At 40.3% G+C, this 20,854-nt stretch overlaps 3 protein-coding genes across 8 annotated transcripts in view; 1 reads left to right on the top strand and 2 right to left on the bottom strand.

Annotated features, from left to right (window-relative positions):
• The window catches only part of LOC148413447 (cathepsin Z-like), a 71,276-nt gene extending 59,754 nt beyond the window's left edge, over window positions 1-11,522 (bottom strand). For 2 of the 5 annotated variants that reach the window (XM_088430943.1, XM_088430945.1), the window contains exons 1-2: window positions 11,438-11,522; window positions 2,872-2,957 (exon numbers count right to left, since the gene is read on the bottom strand). Coding sequence is in view for 3 of the 5 variants with exons in the window: in XM_088430945.1 (XP_088287071.1) it covers window positions 2,872-2,878 (7 nt within the window). In the remaining 2 variants the exon portion in view is untranslated. Of the gene's footprint in view, window positions 1-2,871; window positions 2,958-3,270; window positions 3,394-3,570; window positions 3,599-11,437 lie in introns of those variants that run through there. The other 3 variants (XM_088430942.1, XM_088430944.1, XM_088430947.1) reach the window with 2 other exon arrangements.
• On the bottom strand, window positions 6,286-11,091 carry LOC148413448 (uncharacterized). Its single transcript, XM_088430928.1, has 2 exons — window positions 10,239-11,091; window positions 6,286-10,169 (listed from the first exon to the last, which is right to left on the bottom strand). Exons 1-2 carry the CDS (start codon window positions 11,089-11,091, stop codon window positions 6,400-6,402), a joined length of 4,623 nt encoding a protein of 1,540 aa, XP_088287054.1. The 3' UTR covers window positions 6,286-6,399.
• On the top strand, window positions 11,077-16,104 carry LOC148413446 (tubulin alpha-1C chain-like). 2 transcript variants are annotated; one of them, XM_088430937.1, is made up of 6 exons: window positions 11,077-11,475; window positions 11,559-11,582; window positions 12,610-12,871; window positions 13,606-13,825; window positions 13,888-14,036; window positions 14,633-16,104. In XM_088430937.1, exons 3-6 carry the CDS (start codon window positions 12,869-12,871, stop codon window positions 15,608-15,610), a joined length of 1,350 nt encoding a protein of 449 aa, XP_088287063.1. In that variant the 5' UTR covers window positions 11,077-11,475; window positions 11,559-11,582; window positions 12,610-12,868; the 3' UTR covers window positions 15,611-16,104. The 2 variants fall into 2 exon arrangements, with proteins under 2 accessions (XP_088287063.1, XP_088287064.1); XM_088430938.1 differs by lacking the exon at window positions 12,610-12,871.
• The last annotated feature ends 4,750 nt before the right edge of the window (window positions 16,105-20,854 follow it).

Here is a 20,854-nt window from a genome sequence, read left to right as displayed (position 1 = left end):
ACCCACATGAAACGCCCTGATGAAGACGGTTCATGTCTCATGCTTGCGATGAAATCTATAGTCATAGAGTTAATAATGACATGTTTATCAATATTTTCTTCAGTTTCTGACCTGTTTGATCACTAAACACACCCTGGGTCAAAATGACCCTTGTTAAACTTCTCATTGAAAACAGATTTTCCCTAGGAGTTGGTATTTACAAAATGTTTATTGAGATGTATTTTTAGGATTCCATTTCAGGTATGGGTGAACACGGACTGAGTCGAATTGACCCATATGAAACTTCTTGACAAAAACGATTATATTCATATATTTGTACCATGGGTCGGAATGACCCGATGGAACTTTATGATGTAAATTTTTCATTTTAGAATTTGAGCAAAATGCCTTTTGTTTTCTTATCATTTCTGACAAATTTGGATTAGTCACAAAAAAAAAAACACCCCTGGGTCAAATTGACCCACGGACATTACTGCTGCTCCTGAGAAAACAAAGGTAACAGGAGGGTTGAACAAAAGAATGTGTCCAGTCAGGAGTCTTTTGAACCCACAAAAGTTGACAGCGGGTCCGCAAAGAGGCGGGCCAGAGTGGGACACAATGTGTCCTCTGTTTAAGGGAGCTGCTGTTCTTTTCTTCCCAGGAATATTTTTCCCCTCAAATTTTTTCCAAGCCAAACGCCTTCATTTTTGTTTACATTGCCAAATAAGGGCATCGACACACTGGATTTAGCGCTTCTTCTTCCCACTTGGAGACAAGCAAATGAATGTCAACCACACGGAGTTCCCAAATAAACAATAATCATGCAAAACTGTTGCGAATGTATGCGGGACGACGCTTGTATTGACAGTTTACCAAAGGAATCAACGGTTAAGGCTGGCATGTGTGCGTGCGTGTGTGCAATGCCGGTATTTGAACAAAGAGTGACCACAAGAGGGCGCTACCTCAACCCGATTTTTGTACTTAAAAGAAAAAAACAAGTCTAAGGCAGTTTATTGATAGAGTGCCATTTATAATAAGGGTTTTTGATAGTATTTTGGATCTTTGTATTACATAATTGTATTTCTGTCGCATTTAACACGAGGGGAGAGAGCGTTAGCGAGAGTGTTGTTGTGTATATACTAATGCCCGTATGTTTTAGGCAAATATACATTGTGGTTGTTGTATTGTTGACGTTTGGATTAAATGGAGAAGTGATGATGATGATGATGAAAACACTGTTGTTATTTATATTTGATCACATCTCTTTTTTGGGCTGTATGCTGCTGTGCAGAATAACAAACATATGAACTCACTAGAGAAATAATAAACTGATGAAGTATTTGTCCTTTTATTGGTCCGCAGTGAATTCTTACTCAACTGTTAGTACGGTCCATGCCTAAAAATAGTAGCCGCTGTTAACATGGTCCTGTCTAAAAATAGCTGCCAACGGAAAAATGCTGCATTTTTATAATGATTCATGCAACTACGTGGCTGATCTATTAGTTGTTATTTTTAGAGGAGGTTGAGCTTCAGAAAAAACATACCCAATCCAGTGTTGACTCTTTTAGACGGCAAACTAGTGGAAGTTAATTTACGGTTAGAAAAATAATAACAGATATCGCCAACTAGTGGCCTGGCATGCACATTGCAATATTTTTATTCTTGAATTTTTGGCAATGCTGTTGAAAGTTTTATGGGGGGTTAGGGTTCGTTATAATTTGTAATTTTCATTTCCCCATTAAAAAAATAAAACCATGCTCACTGTTTTCAGTTCTTCTGCACACCTTTTGACTATGAAACATTGAAAATGTGATTTCTAAACCCACAACCAAATTTTTCAGGTTTACAATGCGTAATATTCAGTGCAACAATCTCATGAATCAAATTTTGATGATTTATTATGATAATATAAATATTGTATTGCTATTTTTTACTTTTTATCATTTATTATATTATTTTAACATCGATTATAGTATAGAAGTATTTATTAATTTGCAAAGAAACTAACAAATAAGCAAAATTACTGCTTTTGCAACCAAAGTGCATGCATTTCTATTTTTTTTTAAGACAAATAATCGTTCAACTGACACCTCATACTTTATCTCCAAAAACTGTATGTCAAGGCACTCATATCTCAAGGCAATACAGCTTTATGAAGATTAACTTGGAAAATTAAAACTCTCTATTTTCCACACTTTTGCCCACAACAAAACATTTATCATAAAGATTTTTGTTCTTGCAAAAAATGCCTCATTCTTATAACAGGAAGAGAAAAAAAAACAGTTGAACCTCTTTAGCCATGAAAGTTTCTATTTTTTTAACTAGGTTCCATTACTTTTGTTATCGCAACATTACGACTTTTGTTGCACGCAAAGCAAAGCAACACACATCACCATTCTCAGCCCCACCATTAAATATGGATGACGACTAAGTGCGACTGGGATTGGCTTCAGCGAGCACACGGAGGGCTAGCGTTGCAAGCTAGCCGTGTTATTCCCCTCAGGCAGCCATCTCCATTAGCGCAGCGCATGCCGGGCCCCGTATAATCCGGTTAGCTCAGCCACTTACGTGATGTGTATCTTACATGAACGTATAATATGCCTTAGCTGGCTGACTTGAGTGCACAATAAAGTCTGATGAAGGGAGAGGAGGCTTTTAAAGGAGGAATATTATGCATTATTTTTCAGCATTTGAAACGGTATGCAAGGCTTTCCGCTGTTGTCCTTTTACAGGAGAGTGGTTTGAAATTTTACAACTGAGGTGCTGTTAGTATCTTGTGTGAGTTACAGAAAAAATGTTTAAATGAAAAATATGTACAAAAATACGTAGTTATGAATTTTTGAAAGCTAAATTACAAGTCAACTCAATATAAAACAATGAAGCTCTGCTTACCTGTCATATGAAAGCATATGTAAATGGTGTGGGCGTGGGGTTCCTTGAAGACGTTCAATTGAATGGATTCCAGAATTTATTTCATCCTGCGGATGACAAAACAGCATACAATGAGATCTAAAGACCTGCTCCAATTAGCATACAACATGGCAATCTGTATGTATATATCTTTTCAAACATGAACACTATTCAATATTATAAAAATCCGAGTTGAATTTAGCGCAATGTTACATTGTTTAATACAAAGCTTTTCAAGAGAAACACTTCTTTTAGATTTTGTTTAAAACTTCTTAACTGTAACCCATTAATGGGAAAAACCGTCACCTAGCGGCTAAAGTGAGACAGTGCACGGGTGAAATTAAAAAACAAACAAGAAAAGTAAAGAAAAGAAAAACTAACCTGCAGGTGACAAATTTGTCTTTTGTTTTTTTGTTTTTTTTTTAGTCCTTATCCGCATATCTTCTCTCTAAACGCGCAAAATATTCGAATTTTGATGATGAAACGAATGCTTCCTTGGCGGTGATCTCGTATCAATTGATAAGAATTCGCCCCGGAAATTGACACGAAAGACCTCGATATCTAAATAATAGGTCCTCTATTCAGAATATTGAACCTATAAGTAACATAAATTACTCAATCCCGTAATCACATAAATAACAAAACAAAAACAAAGTAACAGCTCTTTTCCACGTACCTTACCTTAACAGCTAAAGTAACTACGGAAGCCCAACTGGATGCGCATGCAAATAAACAAACCCGATTAAAAAATAGTCGTTGAGATTAAATATGCTATACAGAAATAATCATTCAATTAAAAAATGTAAGTAGCAAGCAAATCATAAATGCAATACGATATCATGTTTGCATCATATGGACGTAACAACCATCGGATTTTATCATTAAAACGGTCAGATGTTTATTTAAGAAACACAAATACAAAATAGGACGACATAAGGACATATTTGTATCTCTAAAGGACCTTTTACCATTTTTGCGGGCTGCTGCTGCTGCTGTTAAACTTCCAAATGGCATTATAAAAACAATAGAAATTAAGCATAGGCCATACAGTGGAAGACTTTACCCCCTCCATCCACAAAAAATAATAAAATAAAATAAATCCAGCGTTATTGGGTAATGATGGCATATAGAGTTCATCAACTCTGAAAATAAAGTGCAAATGGTGGTTAAAAACTTGAAGACGCTAATGTTTAAATGAATAAATCACATCATGGGGCCTGTTTATCTCTATAGTATGACCAAAGTGGTATTTGCAGGAAATTAAAGTCTCTTTTTCCAAGAAGAGGACGGGAGGAAAAACAAGATCCCTGCTGTCCGCGTTTATTTTTGGTTGAGTGTCTCAGAATAAACGAGAGATAATAGATAAGCCGAGAGAGAGCGCCTGGACTCAATGATACATTTGAGCAAACAGAAATGAAGCATAATAATTCAGAAACAAACCAAAACATTTAAATGTGTTCCTTTTTATATATTGTGTTATGCTTATAAGCTTTAAAATGCCTACATTTTACATTGTTTTGCTCTGGAATTTAATATAGCTAAAATTTTGTTATGACAGTAGTGTTTTATTCCTAGTCAAATATAAGACAAGGATGTCTTATTTGAGTAAATATGACAAAAAGTGTTTTTTGTTTTATTGCAAACTCATCATCTCATCCTAAATTATAAATTGAACAATGTTAATATGAACCCAGTAAGGTTCAACGGGTAGAAGATTCGAGTCAAGTGATGAAGCCCCGAGTTTAAAGCAAATACGCTGAATCAGCATTTTGCTGTTATTCTGCATGCTAATTGAATAAGCTGACAATAGAATATTGGTCAACTCCAAATGTGAATTATTTCAAAGGAAACTTTGATAAAAGCCTCCTGTCTGCAGATGCAGGACATTTCTGTTCACTTACCTCAAGCCTAGATCATAGACGTCTATAGCCGTCAATGGCAGTGAACGAACCTTTAAAATGTCTAATAAAGTGTCTCCAGCGCCTAGATATTTGACGTCTATCTTTGTAAGGACCTATTTAGCCATCCGACCCGTATGAGTCACGTTGATGCTGATAATAAGTAACACATCTGTAGTGATGCTGTATGGGTCCCATCACACAAGCAATAAGGATGTCCCTGCCTGTCGCCTAGCAACAACTCCCAGAGATAAAATTGGACTCCAGCCAAGCATGAAAGTCATTCCACGGAGCGCACACCAGAGAGGTGAAAAGGGATAGTATCTTTTGGACCCGGGAGGGGGCAGGTGAGGCGGGGCGGGCAGAGGGAGTCATTTGGCGCCACTCGTTCTTTTACGACAGCTCGTTTAAGCTACTGGTAGGGATGGTTAAAATATATGAATGGTTAATTTTGCATTTTAATGTTTATATTAGGTGGGGGGCCGTTTTCAAGCAAAGGATTAGTTCCAGCTGTGATATGTAACACCCCGATGTAGAGATGTAGGTCGATATGAAAATGAAGCTACATTTGATTCAAGATGGATTGATTTTATTTACGTTCCAAAGCTATTGTCTTTGTACACGGAGCGAATGCTTTCTGATGTTTGAAGATGCGGTCAAGAACTCAACAACCAAGATAATATCATGAATTATCGAGACTAAAACCCAAGACATTTGGAGGTCGAGATCGAGACAAAACCGCAAGACAAAGCCAAGACTTGTGGAGATTTGACAGAGACAAAACTGAGATGTTTGGAGGTTGAGACCGAGACAAGACCAAGGTTTTCAGAGGTAGTGTTCTAATCATCGCCAAACCCCCCAAGACCAAGACTTTATCATGACTTTATCAAAACTGGGACAAGACCAAGAATTTTGGAGGTTGAGAAAGTACAGGTTCAAGATTTTTGGAGAAAGTATCATCAACAAACCAACCAAAACCAAATCCTTATCACCACAGTGTGGCGGCAGAGACAAGACCAAGACTTTTGGAGGTGCCGTTGGAGTGACACCACCTGAGACCAATAAATGATCAAGACTGGAGGTATCCAGGCTGAGACAATACCAAGACTTGACAGACGGAGATAAGACAGTATCAAAATCGAGTATTTAGACCAAGGGGAGGACCGAGGGAGGCAAGACCGAGTAAAAAGGCCTTCGATTCAAAGACAAAGGCCCTTAAAAAGTACTAGTCTTAAGATCAAGATCAATCTCAAGAACTCCAACACTCCTGTAGGTCATGATACTGAAACCAAGGGGAAGACCGAGGGAGGGAAGACCGAGTAAAAAGGCCTTCGAATCAAAGACAAAGGCCCTTAAAAAGTACTCGTCTTAAGATCAAGATCAATCTCAAGAACTCCAACACTCCTGTAGGTCACGATACTGAAGCAGTTTTTGACAAATGACAGCACTTTCGTTTTCATTGAAACAACCAACTGGTTTTTAATCGTAAGTACTCATTTCACTTAGTTTTCATTGTGAAAAGCTTAAAACGTTTCTTTGTGTGACTGACTGGCATGTTCTGGGTATGAACTTTTCTATCTTTGAAATTAAAGTGTCAGGAACTATGATGACATCAATCCAGCTCCACAATCAAACAGCGGGCTTGAGGAGACAATTGGGTGATGTTGGAATTTTCTTCCACTTCCAAAACCAGAGGATTCACATCATCGTTTGGGTACAACAGTGATGAATCGTGAAGTGGTTCTGGTGACTTGTAGCCGCTCATTGAAAACAATGATTTTTTATCTGGGTCAAAGGAGAGGATGTCGCTCCAAACCGATTCCTCTTCACGACCATCTCCTGATAGGACTTTCGTTTTTGCTCTGAACGCCTGTTGAGAGGACATTCCAACAAACTCAAGATCAGGATGATCATCAAGTTGCTGCGTTGCTACAATTTCCAGTGCAGTCCCCTGAAGACTTTGGCTCTTTGGTTTTTCAGAATCTACCATCACTAAAGGAAATTGGTTTTCTCGGATTTCCCCGTGTTGGGCTTCTCCTTCCTCTTCCCCAGAAATCATATATTTAACCGCAACCGCCAATCCATTATTGTACTCTGATTTGCGTACTTCTTCTTCCTGGTTTTTATTGGCACATGGTTTTGTTTGACTTTGGAGAAATTCTTCATGGACTTCCAATGTGTACCTGAGGCTATGGATATTCTCAGCAGATGGTTCCAAATCTTCAAGAAGAATGTCATCAATGCAAAGCGACACAGTGTCCTCTGGTTCAGCCCCTAAAGTATCGAGTACTTGTGGTTCTTTCTCTAGTTCGGCCCCGAGCTTATGGAGACATTGTGGTTCTTCAAAGAAACCTACCATCACTGAAAGAGGCCGGCTTTCCCAATGCAGGGAGTTAACCATTTTTGTAGGTTGTCTTCCCACTTGATAGGAAAGAACCTGATCCACTTCTCCATCAGGGTCTAAACTGGCCTCCGTACCTTCATCTAATAGTTTGGCTTCAGGGTCTTCATTGTTTTCTTGTTTTTTAAAGGACTCAAATGTTGTCTGTATTGGATGAAACTCCTCTTGGACCTTTACCAGTTTTTCCGTCACAAAACTTTCAATGGTTTCATCGGGAGGTTCTATATCCTCGAGTAGAACATCATCAATGCACAGTGGCTCTGCATCCTGCGAGTCCTCAGAAGATTCTATCCAGACCGTAGAAAGACGGTTACCCTGGTGTTCTGGTTGGTGAAGGTGTTTCCCTTCGTTCTCAGCAAGAACAAGATCACACTCTATATCCATTTGCTGAGCCTGTTTTTCATCTTCCTCTGATATGTTCTCTTCAGTCTTGGCCTCCAATTGTCCGCTCGAATTTTTCTGGTTTTCACCAGATCGCTGAGTGTTTTGACTTTGAAGAAACTCATTGCTATGGATGTTCACATTAAGTGGTTCCATATTCTCGAGCTTAGGACAATCATACATTTCTAGTAAGACATCCTCCACTTGGGCCTTGAATGACTCTTTATTAGGTTCGACATTTAAGGAAGCGTCTTTCTCCTCTTCAAGCATGATTTCTTCATTCCTGACCCCCAGTCCCTTCTCAAGCTGGTCGGACTTGGAGACGTCAATATTTTCCAGGTGTTCCGTATATTTCAGTGTTATTTCTTTTTGGAGGATCGTATCATGCGCCTGCTGTGTGTCCTGCACAAACCTTTGGATGTTTTCAACTGTTCCAGCCACATCCTTAAAATTAGGATGACCATCAGTGTGCAGCAACACTGCATCTGATAGTGTGGTCTCCTCTGGAGATAGATCTTTTGGCCCTTCAGAAGAAGGAAGTGGTGTCTTCTGTTGGTCATTGTTGACAAATGATGTAGGTTCTATTAAAGCCTCTCCACCAAAAACATCTTTTGCTCCAACAGCCTGCTGGGCTTGTACTTCAGACACATTCTCCTCAGTTCCAGCCTGGAATGTGTTATCAAGATGCTCTGATTTGATGTCTTCATCTTGATATTCATCAGACAACTGTGTTGTTTGACTTTGAACAAAGCTTTCATGGTCCTCTTTGTTCTCAGTCGGTGGTTTGACGTCCTCAAGAGCAGGAAGATCATCATGTTGCAGTACTGAGTCAGGCAGCTCTTGAAAAGGATCTGCTTTCACTGAAGGAAGTTCATGTTCCTGCAGTTTAGTGTTAACACTTTTAGGTTCACTTTCTGTTTTGTGGTCAGGAAATTGATTCTCCTCTTCATCACACCGTTGAGCCTGTTTTTCATATTCTTCAGATGTTTCCAATTCTTCTTCAGGCTGCTCTGATTTTGAGGCCTTGTATTGCTTCTGATATTCATCAGATCCCTGCATTGTTTGATTAGGGTGAAAATACACATTGGCTTCTGGTGAGTCCTGCACAAGTCCTTGGATGTTCTCAGCAGTGAGTTCCACAATTTCAGTGCACAGCTTTGCATCCTGCATTCCAGTCCCTTGTAGACTGGGATGTTGTAGTTCTTCTGGAGACTCTAGCACCAAAGGAAGCTGGTTCATCTGGGGCTCAGGATTCACAATTGTAGAGGACTCTCTTTCAGCTTCATGTGCAAGAACCTGATCCTCCACTATATCCACCTGCGCTTGTTTCTGTTCTTCAGACTTCTGTATGGTCTCCAGTGTGTCTTGCAGAGGTCTATCGACATTGTCAGCAGGTGATTTGGCATCGTCATTATGATGATTAGTAATACGTTCCAAATCTGAATCCTGCAACCCCATCCTCAGTGAACTGGGACTTAGAAGAACTTGAGGAGACTCTACTTCCAAAGGAAGCCGGATATCATGGTGCTCAGTATTTACAACTGTTGTATGCCTATTTCCTGCTTGATCATAAAGAACCTGATTCTCATCTCTGCCCACCTGGCAAGCATCTTCATTGGGTTGCACTTCCTCAGACATTTCTTTGGTCTCCGGGTCGACATCACGCTTCACTGATTTGGAATCTTCATCTTTTTCCAGGTTTTCATCAAGTTGCGGAATGGATTGACTATACAGGTATTCCTCAGGGGCATCCTTTGTGTCAGTCACAAGGCTATGCATCTTCTTAGTCTCCGGTTCCCAATCCTCGGGAGTGTCACAATGTGGCAACACTGCATTCTCCAGGGAACCGGGACCTTGTAGCTCTTCAGGGAAATCCAACGTTGCCGAAAGAAGCTGTTCCTCAGGGTTTAAAATTGTGATAGCTTTTCTTCCTTCTTCATCAACAAGAACCTGATGCTTCACACCATCACCCTGTTGAGCATCTTCTTTGTCTACCTCTGACAGATTATGTTTACTCTCAACTTCTAAACCTTCATTAAGCTTTTCGGATTTGAAGCCTTCATCTTTTTTGTGGTTTTCATCGGTTAGCGATATTGTTTGAGCTTGGAAAAAGTCATCATTGGCCCTTACTGTGTACTGCACAAAGCTTTGGATGTTCTTTGCAGGTAGTTGCACATCCTCAAGAACAGGAAGGTCATCAATTTGTAGCAGGTGTGCATCTACCGGTCCAGGCTCCAGTGGACTTGAATCATACGCTTCCTCAGAAGCATCTATGGTGACCAAAGGAAGCTGATTCTCCTGGTCATCATGGTTTATAATTCTTATAGATTTTCTTTGCGCTCCATCAGCAAGGAGCAAATCTGTTTCTCCTTCTGGGGGCTGTTTATCATCTTTTTCAGACATCTTATCGTCCATCTTGGCCACCATCACTTCAAGCTGCTCCAACTTTGATTTCTTATCATCCTGGTTTTCATGGCACTGAGTAATTTGACTTTGGAGAAAGTCATGGTGGGCACTCAATGTGTCCTGCACAAAGCTTTGAATGTTCTCAGGAGCAGATTCCTCAGAGGTTTTGGAGGTGATGCACGCTTCAAAATCATCTAAGAAAAGGCAAATATGTGGTAAAATCTGGACCAATAAAATTTTTTGAGATGAAGATACAAACTCACCTCTGGCCGCTTCTTGAAGGCGTCGTTTCCGCTGTGCTTTCTTTTTAATCAAAGCCAGAGCATCCAAACTCTCTTGGATTTTCTTCCGGTCTTGGCTGTCCCATTGTTCTCTCTCCTTACGTTCCAATTCAAGACCACCCAGTGCCCAGGCTTCAGCACAGGCCCGGTCCCTGGGAAACACGGGACGGTCATCCAGGAAGGTGAGCTGCCTAAGGCGGACGATTAGCGTCTTCCTATAATTGGGAATCTGGGTCACCACCTTGTTGCCCATCAAATTCAGGACCCGCAATTCCGGCATGGCCTCCAGGACCGGGAGAATTGCTGGCTCGTGGAGCAGATTGTGGGACAGGTCCAGAACCGTGAGTGCCAGGCATTCACTTAGGTGCTGGATGTCGTGGACCACCTCCAGCTTGTTGTGGGCGATCTGTAGCGTGCTGAGTTGAGGGAGGCAGGAGAGGTTCTCAATAGTGTTGATGTAATTGTTGGAAACATTCAGGGAGCACAGCTTCTGCATGGGTGCTAGGTTTTCCAGCTTGTGGATCAGGTTCTGCTGCAGGAACAAACAGCGCATGTTGATCTGCGCATCCAGGTTCTCGATGCGCTGTAACCCATTGCTCTCCAGCCACAGACACTTGAGCCCAGTGTACTCCTCCAAGTTCTCGATGGTGGAGAATCCCTTATAGTGTAAGTAGAGTGTGTCGTTTAAATAGGGTGTGCAATAGAGCCTGTTTTGTTTGCAGTGATCCTTTAGGAACTGCTTGGTCATCCGTGGCCCGGAGAATTTTTTCAACGGCCCATTTTCGATGCGTTTGAAAGTACCGGGCTTTCTTGCAGTGGAAGCTGATTTTTCCATAATGTCCCTGAACTCAGCATGCGTAACTTCCGGGTTGGTCATCTAACGTTGACGTACTACCTCATTTGTTTAGTGGCGTTTTCCAGTCCAAAAAGTCGGCATTTACTGCCGTTCGGCGCTGATATCTGTAGGAATTGCGTCACACAGGAGTAACTTTGTATCAAAACGAAACAATAAGCGAGTTGGAATGACGTCAGAAAACGTAGGCGTTTTAAAATTACGTCACAAGCTCCTTGTCATGCGACTCCAATGGCGAGTATTTCCCGCTCTGGTTTAAAGATAATGTACCCACAAGGAACGTCCATTATTTTAAGAATGTTTTTAAGTTGTTTTAGCAGAAGCTTACCTGCCCCGATGCACGGTGAATGCAGGAGTCCACGTTCGGTAGGTTTTTTTTTTTTCCCGTTAACCATGAAAAATGTCATCACTCCTTATGATTCACTTATTCGGCCATTTTGTTTTTGTAGGCCACAAGCAACGTTTCATGACAGGTAAAGTTGCCATTATCAATAATATAACCTGGTTTATTATGCATAAACATCCTAGGGATCAAGTCACTAGCCAATGAAAAGCACGTATCTCCAAATTTGGGATGCTTTCATACCAAAACATTTTTTTTTTCTCCATAACAAAGATCTCCCTTGTTGGATAAAATAAATCTAATCGTTTGGAAACGAAGAAAAAGTAAAAACAGCTATTAAACAAATAGGAAACGTTTTGGCTATTATCAATTGGAAATTGACCAAAAGCCTCATAGCAATCCAATTTATTTATTTATTTTGGTTCATGGATGCTAATATTGTATTTAACACAAACCCCCAAATGTTGAAGATTGGAGGAAGCTTGTTTACATGTTTTGCATAAAACCTAAATAAACCCTGCAAAAATGTTTTTTTTTGTTTTGTTTTTAATTTCTTGAGTAAAATTTGGAGATACAAGCTTTGAAATAGGCAGTGACAAGAGAGCAGACCTCCGCCAAGGCAATAGAAACTTGGTAGCTTGCAACCATATTTTATTCATCATCACTAGATACTTGCAATGACCATATTAACAATTCACTCCCAAAGACATATTTTTACTTTTTTTGAAGATTCCAGACAGACGTTCAATCCCAGGTCCAATTTTTTTTTTCTTTTTGCACAATAGTTTACTTAATTATGGCATCCATTTTCTGAATATTTTGCAGATGATTGGATTTATTTGTTTAAGATAATTTGGGCCACATCGGGCAGCCCTAATATAAAGTAATTAATTATTGTAATAACTTAACTACCTTAAATAATCAATTATTCAATTGCATAGAAATGTGAGTACCTGGGTTTGAACGTCTGCACTTTTTGGACTCTTAAAAAATGGAAAAAATATGTCTCCTTACATTTTCATTTTAAACATGGAAGTCCTTGGCGGAGGTTGTAGTCAAGTGACACAATCCACAACAGCAAATTGTTCATAGTCAAATATTTTCTTCACCTGCTCTTGTGATGTGACACTGTAATGGATGTGTGAATTAAATTGCAGCAAAAAAGTGTGGAGGTATACAATCAGAGGACGCCAGTGAGCATGCTCCTGACAAATAGACCTCTTTGATTGGCCTGCTAAGAAAAGGACTCACAACAACTACTCAACCAATTGGCACGTTTTTTTCTAAAAAAAAAAAAGTTTCAAAAACAAACAAAACCCCCCAAATCTTACTTCTTAAAGCTAAACACCTGTGACAGTTAGGACTGTTGCTGCTGGCTTTTCATCTCAACCCTCACATACTTTTGCTTCAGGAAACATGGTGAGTGTGATCAAGGCTTTTGTTTTGGTGTTGTTTTTAAACCACAGCATTAACGTTATTAGACTTGCTTAGGCTGTACTCCAAAAGTTGAAGTTTAGTTACACACCGTGATTTTAAGCAAATTGGTTCAAGTTCAGTCATGTGAAGAGAAAAAAAATGCTAAAAAATTTCATATTTCAAATGAATTACGAACCATAAATAGTGAATTACGATGCAGGGCAGTATCAGACCAGAAAAGATGGACTTTATGAGCCTAAGTAAATCAACACTGTTCCTGGCTGGTGTATTTCAATCTGGAATTTTGTTTTTGGTCACTTTCATAGTAGTTAATTTGCATGTATATGTATGAGCATCTGGGTGAAATTTCACCTCCCTAGTGTAATCTGCAAAGTTGCTCTTCATAGCAGTTGAGGAACATGCCTTGCAGTCTTAATCTAGTCATAGTCATAGCGCTTATTTATTTTTGCGCATTATTTTGTCTTGACAGATTTATGAACCAATTTAATCCCCTAAATTGATTTACATTCCAGACATTCAATCCCAGGTTCTCATTTACTTTTTTTTTTAATTATATATTAAGTTACAGAATGGTTTGAAAATAGCTGGCACTGAATCAGTGTAGCGATGGATTAGGTCACTAAATACCCATTGGAAGCTTCCCCTTCCCTTGAAAAAAGTCTAAAAAAATAGTTTGTTCTTCAGGACTTGTCTAAAGATTTGTCTTCCTCCTTTAGCGTGAATGTATCTCCATCCACGTGGGGCAGGCAGGCGTCCAGATTGGCAATGCCTGCTGGGAGCTGTACTGCCTGGAACACGGAATCCATCCGGACGGCCAGATGCCCCCCGAAAAGGCCTTCGGAGGCGACCGTTCCTCCAACACCTTCTTCACCGAGACCGGGTCAGGAAAGCACGTCCCCAGGGCGGTGTTTGTGGACCTGGAGCCCACCGTCATCGGTAATTGCGCCGCTGATCCCTGCAGCTAATGTGCTAGCCACTCACAATGATATTTTCAATAGACGAAGTGCGCACCGGGACCTATCGTAAGCTCTTCCATCCGAATCAGCTGATCAACGGAAAGGAGGACGCGGCCAACAATTACGCCCGGGGACACTACACCATCGGCAGAGAGATCATCGACCTGGTCGCTGACAGGATACGCAAACTGGTGAGCAGCTTTCTGGAAGGTACCGGTGTCATTGCCTGGGTGCGGAGTTTAAGTTGAATAAATCTGACATCTACGTCAAAATATTCCTGTTTGCTTTGCTGGTTAGGAGTAAGCTGACTGAAAAAATAGTTCAAAGGGGGCATGTCAGAACCTGTAATAAACAAGACAAACATTGACAGGTCGACAGTTGTTACCTCGTTCACTGCCATTGACGACTATCGGCGTCGAAAGTTATTTTTTATTGTGATTCTACTGATCACTATACGGCAGTGGCATATATGTTGAAAAATAAAGCGTTCTTTGAAAACCTAACTCATTCACTGCCATTGATGGTGATAGGCGTCAAAAGTAAGTTTTTACTCGACTGGCAGTGAATGGGTTAAAATGATCATTTACTTGCAGCCATACTTAGGTGCTCAGTATGCTAGACATTACAACGATATTTTGATACCCCGCCATCCAAAATTGTATTACTTTTGGAAACCTGTGAAGTTTTATTGCTGCATTCGTTTTTTCTTTTTTTTTTATCTCCAATATCGTAACCAAGTCAGAACTTTGGAGCCGTTACATCACTTTTGTGTTGTATATATCGCCAGGCCGACTTGTGCTCCGGCCTGCAGGGTTTCTTGGTGTTCCACAGCTTCGGCGGCGGCACCGGCTCAGGTTTCACCTCGCTGCTGATGGAGCGTCTCTCCGTCGACTACGGCAAGAAATCCAAGTTGGAATTCTCCATCTACCCCGCCCCTCGGGTGTCCACCGCTGTGGTGGAGCCCTACAACTCCATCCTGACCACGCACACCACTTTGGAGCACTCGGACTGCGCCTTCATGGTGGACAACGAGGCCATCTACGACATATGCCACCGGAACCTGGACATCGAGCGTCCCACGTACACCAATCTGAACCGGCTGATTAGCCAGATCGTGTCGTCCATCACCGCCTCCCTGCGCTTCGAGGGCGCTTTGAACGTGGATCTGACGGAGTTCCAAACCAACCTGGTGCCCTACCCTCGCATCCACTTCCCGTTGGCGACTTACGCCCCGGTGATCTCGGCCGAGAAGGCCTACCACGAGCAGCTGTCGGTGGCCGAGATCACCAACTCGTGCTTCGAACCGGCCAACCAGATGGTGAAGTGCGACCCGCGCCTGGGAAAGTACATGGCCTGCTGCCTGCTGTACCGCGGCGACGTGGTGCCGAAGGACGTCAACGCCGCCATCAACAGCATCAAGAACAAACGCACCGTCCATTTCGTGGACTGGTGCCCCACCGGCTTCAAGGTGGGCATCAACTACCAGCCGCCCACCACCGTGCCGGGAGGCGACCTTGCCAAGGTGCAGCGGGCCGTCTGCATGCTCAGCAACACCACCGCCATCGCCGAGGCCTGGGCCCGGCTGGACCACAAGTTCGACCTGATGTACGCCAAGCGCGCCTTCGTGCACTGGTACGTGGGTGAGGGCATGGAGGAAGGCGAGTTCACGGAGGCGCGTGAAGACATGGCCGCCCTGGAGAAGGATTACGAGGAGGTCGGAGCCGACTCTGTGGACGACCTCCCCGAAGAGGCGGAGTATTATTAAGTGCTCAAACTTCGTGAGACGTTTGGGAAGCTTGGATTGGTTGTGAGGCAGCGAGCCGATCGAATCCAAAGGGATGAATGATGTCCCGATATCCGAATGATGATCCAGATAATGCGATGTCAATGAACTCGATTCTGCCCTACACGGATTAAAAAAAATGCCGGAATATTGAAAAAGACCAATATTGAAAAATGAATTTTTTGTGTTGAGATGGTAGATGATTGAATATATGAAAGTCAAGTATTTTTTACTTGATCATTTTTTCCTGGAATTTTGACAAATTTAGCTTGTGAAAGTTGTTTTTTTTGAAGATTTTTTTTAACTCATTGTTTAACGTGAATGTATTGACTGTATTATTACCTCGATTGTAAATTCATCAAGCTAGAATTTGATCAAGTGAAGTTAAAAAAGGGACAGCCAAATGTCCCAAATTCATTGGGACACTTAATGAACTGTAATGTAAATATTGAAAATGAAAAATTGATCTGAATAATGCTGCCCAGCTTGATTAAAAAAAAAAAAAAACTTTTCTCATACACTATCTAATTTTCTTGCCCATAACTAACCCTATAAATCTTTCACATTATGTAGTTTCCGAATGTTTTTCCCCCTTTGGGGAGATGTTCGTGGGAAAATTCCATGTGCGTAGGAAAGTGCCAGGTCCTTGTGGTTTGTAATGCAGGAAATTACAAAATTGCAGCTTCCTGTTGAAAAGTGTTTGCTCTTGTCTTGCTTTCAGGAACAGCAAGAGGCAAAGGAATTGTGGAACAACAGCGACACCCTAAGGACGAGACTAATACAACTTGTGAGTTTACCTTTATTTTGCCTCCCACAGCACCCTCTTAAGGGAGCGTCGAGCATTACAAAACATTTTAGTTTATGCACATTTTGTTTAATTTTTTTTAACAATTGGCAAATTATTGCGATGTAAATTGTGGAGTTGAAGCTAATTTTAGTTTCTGACTACCAGAAAGTAAAAAAATAGATATATCTGTACACAACTTCAATGAAAATGTTTGCATGTGCTTGTAGTTTCCCAAGTAGCCACTAAGTGTCAGTGTTTTACCACTTGAGTTAAACTGCCGCGACAAAGACAATTTTTTACAAGCCAACTTAGACTTCTTTCTTGATTAGGACTTTAATAATTTATTGAAATAATAACAATCCAGACTTTTGTTCAGTTTTAAAGACGCAAAAGCAGGTTATAAAAGTATTTCCCTGAAATATTTAACAAATATTAGTTGTAAATATCAAATACATTTTCCAATTTAACTAATATGAAATTGAAAGTATTTACCATAAAAACCCTGTGATTTTTTTTTAATCAGCTGTAATATTTGAATGTGGTTAATGTTTTACAAAATATAGCAAGTATACAAAGTCAAAATTGAAATATTGATGTATGTTTAGAATATTTTTTAAGTTGACATTTTTCAAGTATTCCATTTGCTGGAATATTGACAATATTTGCAGTCATGTTAAACATCTGGATTATAAAAAAAATATTTTTGAAGACTCAATTAGACATTTCAAATTCAAAAGTGAATATGCTATTTATTTGTTTAAAAATCGAAAACAAAAAAAGCCAGGGTTTGCCAATGTTTGAATAGAAGCATCTGGCGGGGCGTTTAATGGCTCACTTAACTGGGCCAACTTAAGTGGAGACCCGCCCTGTTCAGCGTGTCCGCCAAAGGAATTCACTGCCCCTTAAAATATTCCACCTACTTCGCCATAATAGCACTTTTTCTTCTTCTTTACGCCCCCCTGGGGCCCCCTCCCCAACTGCAATGAATGTCAACGCAATATGGCCGCCGCCTGGCCTGGGGAGGGGGATTGACTTGTTTCCAAACACTTAATTCAATTTGTCATCGCCTCCGCTGAGGGGAGGGGGAGCTCAAGTGCTCTAATTTGTGTTAATGAGGGCTAATAAAGTCATAGCCCCCCTATATCACTGCTGAGGGGGACGTCGGGGAGTGTGTCATCTCAGACGGCCTCTTTTTTTGGAGGGGAAAATTAGATGCAATTTGTAAAACGTATTTATATGTATACATATAAGTTAGAAAGTGTGTAATGTAGTATAAACGCAATGAATTGCAATAATCCCACTTGATTAGTGTTCAATAGACTGTTTTGCCAATAATGATGTCCAAAGAGTTACTGTACATTTGAAAATGAATCTATAGCCGTTACTTTTGAAAGGGACACTGTTAAACGATCGCATGATGTCATCTAGTGGTTGGCAGGGGAATTCACCACACAAAAACGGTGATAACGACATAATATGCTCAGAATGAAAGTCTGTTCATTTAATATTGGTTCATTATTATTGCACTTATTGCGCTTCCTGTTTTTTTTTTTTTTGCCTATTTTATTATTTGCTCGATTGTGGAGGTTAGTCTGCTGGGGGAAGTGAACAGAATAAGAATTTCATTGTGCAATATTTCTGTGCAAATGACAATAACACTTGAATCTTGAAAGACAAATTATAAGAATAGAAAATAATTAGTTTCATTACATTTCGAGGGAAAATGCTATTTTGGAATATATTGGTTGTTTTTTTTTTAATTCTGTTCGGCAAAAATATTAGTGGAATCAATATTGATCACAACTCAAGAGTTGATCATTCATATTGGAAAAAAAGTGATTTAGAAGATTTCTGTTTAAAAAGAAAGAAAATTCAGTGTATTAGGTCTACTTTTTTTTTCTCTTTCACAATAATCCAGCTAATAAAGTCATAGCTTCCTTCAATTGGAGTCAGGTGGGTGGGCGCAATCCAGTGTGCGTGTTTCGTACGTGTCATCTCAGGCGGCCTTTTTCTTCCTATTGTGAGCCTAATTAGACGTCCTTTGTGGAGATAATGCCGCCGCCATCTGGCCGGGCCCTTCCGGGGGTGTCGGCCAGAGGGTCCGCTCCGCCCCTCTCTCAATAGCACCGGCGGGAACCATCTTACCGCTTTTGGCTGACACTACCAAGACCTTTTCACACTTGAAGGAATTAGTGAAAGATTGATGTCCTCCAACATATAGGCAATCCCCCGACCCCGCCACCGTACTGTCGCCTGCGTCGGCAACAGAGGTCAAATGTCACTTTTCACAAAGCTATGGTTGCAAGGAAATTAAACATTTACATACGCAGAATAACAGTGAAGCGTCTCATGCATGAATCTGAATTTGTTAAAAAAAAAATATAAGATTTTCTGAATGTAACATGTAAAAATTATAAAATGATATAAAATACGTAAAAAAACAATGCAGTTTTCCAATGAAGTTTACAGTAGCTGTACAATTAAAAAAAAATGTTAAAATATATTCTGGCTCGATTCTCGATACGATATTAGTTATTCGTGACAACTTTTTTTCCTTTCTCCAAATAAAAAAATATGGTCTTTGGACACTTTATTTCTTCTTCTTTTTGCAATATTAAATATATCATATAAAAAACTTAAAAAAGCCAAAACTTTCTCAAAACACAACTCTTGTTTTATTAGAAATATGACAAAACGTACATTTTTTTCAAGCATTTTCCTCCACGTTAATAACAACAAATGTTCTCGATTTCAAATTTTTCAAAATGTCCATTTTGATATTTCTTCAAAAACAACCTCCTTAAGGTCTGACTTTCATTTCCCAGCAGCCATAACATTCAAATTATAATCTGTAATCTAATGTTGTAAATGTCCCTAATAATAATAATACTGATGATGCTAATATAAAAAAAAAAAACACATAAATACATGATTTTCTTCAAATATAACTTAGTTCATAAGGTTTGTGTGTGCGCGTGCACCAAGCTGCTGGTCGTCCACCATCGTCCTTGTCGACGTCTTTCAAGCAGCGGGCGCAACCCTTTGCCGACCTCCGGCAGTTGGCCTCTTTCACGCATCTTTTCATCCCGCCCCGCAACAACAACAACAACGTGGTCCATCTGCCCCCGCCTCCACCCCTCCCACCCCCCTTCAGCCAAACACTGACAGCACGCACAAGAATGGCCATGTGCCTTCAGACAAACACTCACACACGCACTTAGCACACTTTTTCTGTTCCTGCTGTTAACAAGTGTTTGAACAGGCCTCTGACACTTTACCAAAAGCGGGGGGGGGGGGGGTGCAAAAATTTGGAACCCTGAAGTGTCTCCAAAGTCTTCCTTGTAATGCTTTTGCCAGTCGATGCCATACAAAAAAAAACTCTATCTATCTATCTATCTATCTATCTATCTATCTATCTATCTATCTATCTATCTATCTATCTATCTATCTATCTGTCTATCTGTCTATCTGTCTATCTGTCTGTCTGTCTGTCTGGTTAATATTGCTTGAAACACTGATTTTATTTATTCGTGATTTATAAAGTTAGCGACTATTCAAATAAATTTAAAGGGATACATATTTAGGCATTTTGATCTGGGAAGAAAAAGTTTCCCATTAGCAATTGGATAACAATCTTTTTATGTACAATCAATACTTTTAAAAACACATTTAAAAACACATTTATCATATGTGCTCAACAGCCAATCACGACTCACCTTTTGGTCATGTGATGTTCACAAGCTGAGCTCTGATAGGTCATTACCTGAGCTTTTGGCATATGTGATGTCATTTCCTATTCACTGTACATGAAAAATAATTTGTAAAATTTTAGACTCTCTCTCTCTCTCTCTCTCTCTCTCTCTCTCTCTCTCTCTCTCTCTCTCTCTCTCTCTCTCTCTATATATATATATATATATATATATATATATATATATATATATATATATATATATATATATATATATATATATATATATATATAATTTTACTGCTGAAAATGGCTGAATAAGTGGACTATCCCTTTAATACTTGAAGAAATGACTTGGAAGTGAGGCGGCATTTTGGAACACGTCGTTTCTTCCTTTACCGTCCACCAAACGTAAGCCAATAATTCCTGACATTTTTGCGCACACATGAAAGTCTTAAATGCCCCCCCCCAAAAAAAAAAATCACTCCGCTTTGAAAGGTGTTATTGTAGCTGTGAAAGTTGTTCTTGGAATTGTCCGCCGCGCATACTTGGCAAGCACTTGGCCCAACGTCGTGGCGGGCTTCATCTTTTCGTTTTCCTATGATTGATTTTCCGCCCCTCTCGTCTCGGTGTAACGGCCTAATTAGGAACCCAACTGGACCGCGGCTTTGATAGCGCGACGGAACCCGAATGGAATCAGACGCAATTAGGGAACGTATTAGTTCTTGTCATGTTCATTGGGGTAATACAA

The sequence above is a fragment of the Hippichthys cyanospilos genome, chromosome 13 (genome assembly GCF_059441005.1).
Source record: "Hippichthys cyanospilos isolate Australia breed blue-spotted pipefish chromosome 13, RoL_Hcya_1.0, whole genome shotgun sequence".
Taxonomy (NCBI): Eukaryota; Metazoa; Chordata; class Actinopteri; order Syngnathiformes; family Syngnathidae; genus Hippichthys; species Hippichthys cyanospilos.
Note: the sequence above shows the minus strand (reverse complement) of the source record. Positions and strands in the feature narration are given on the sequence as shown.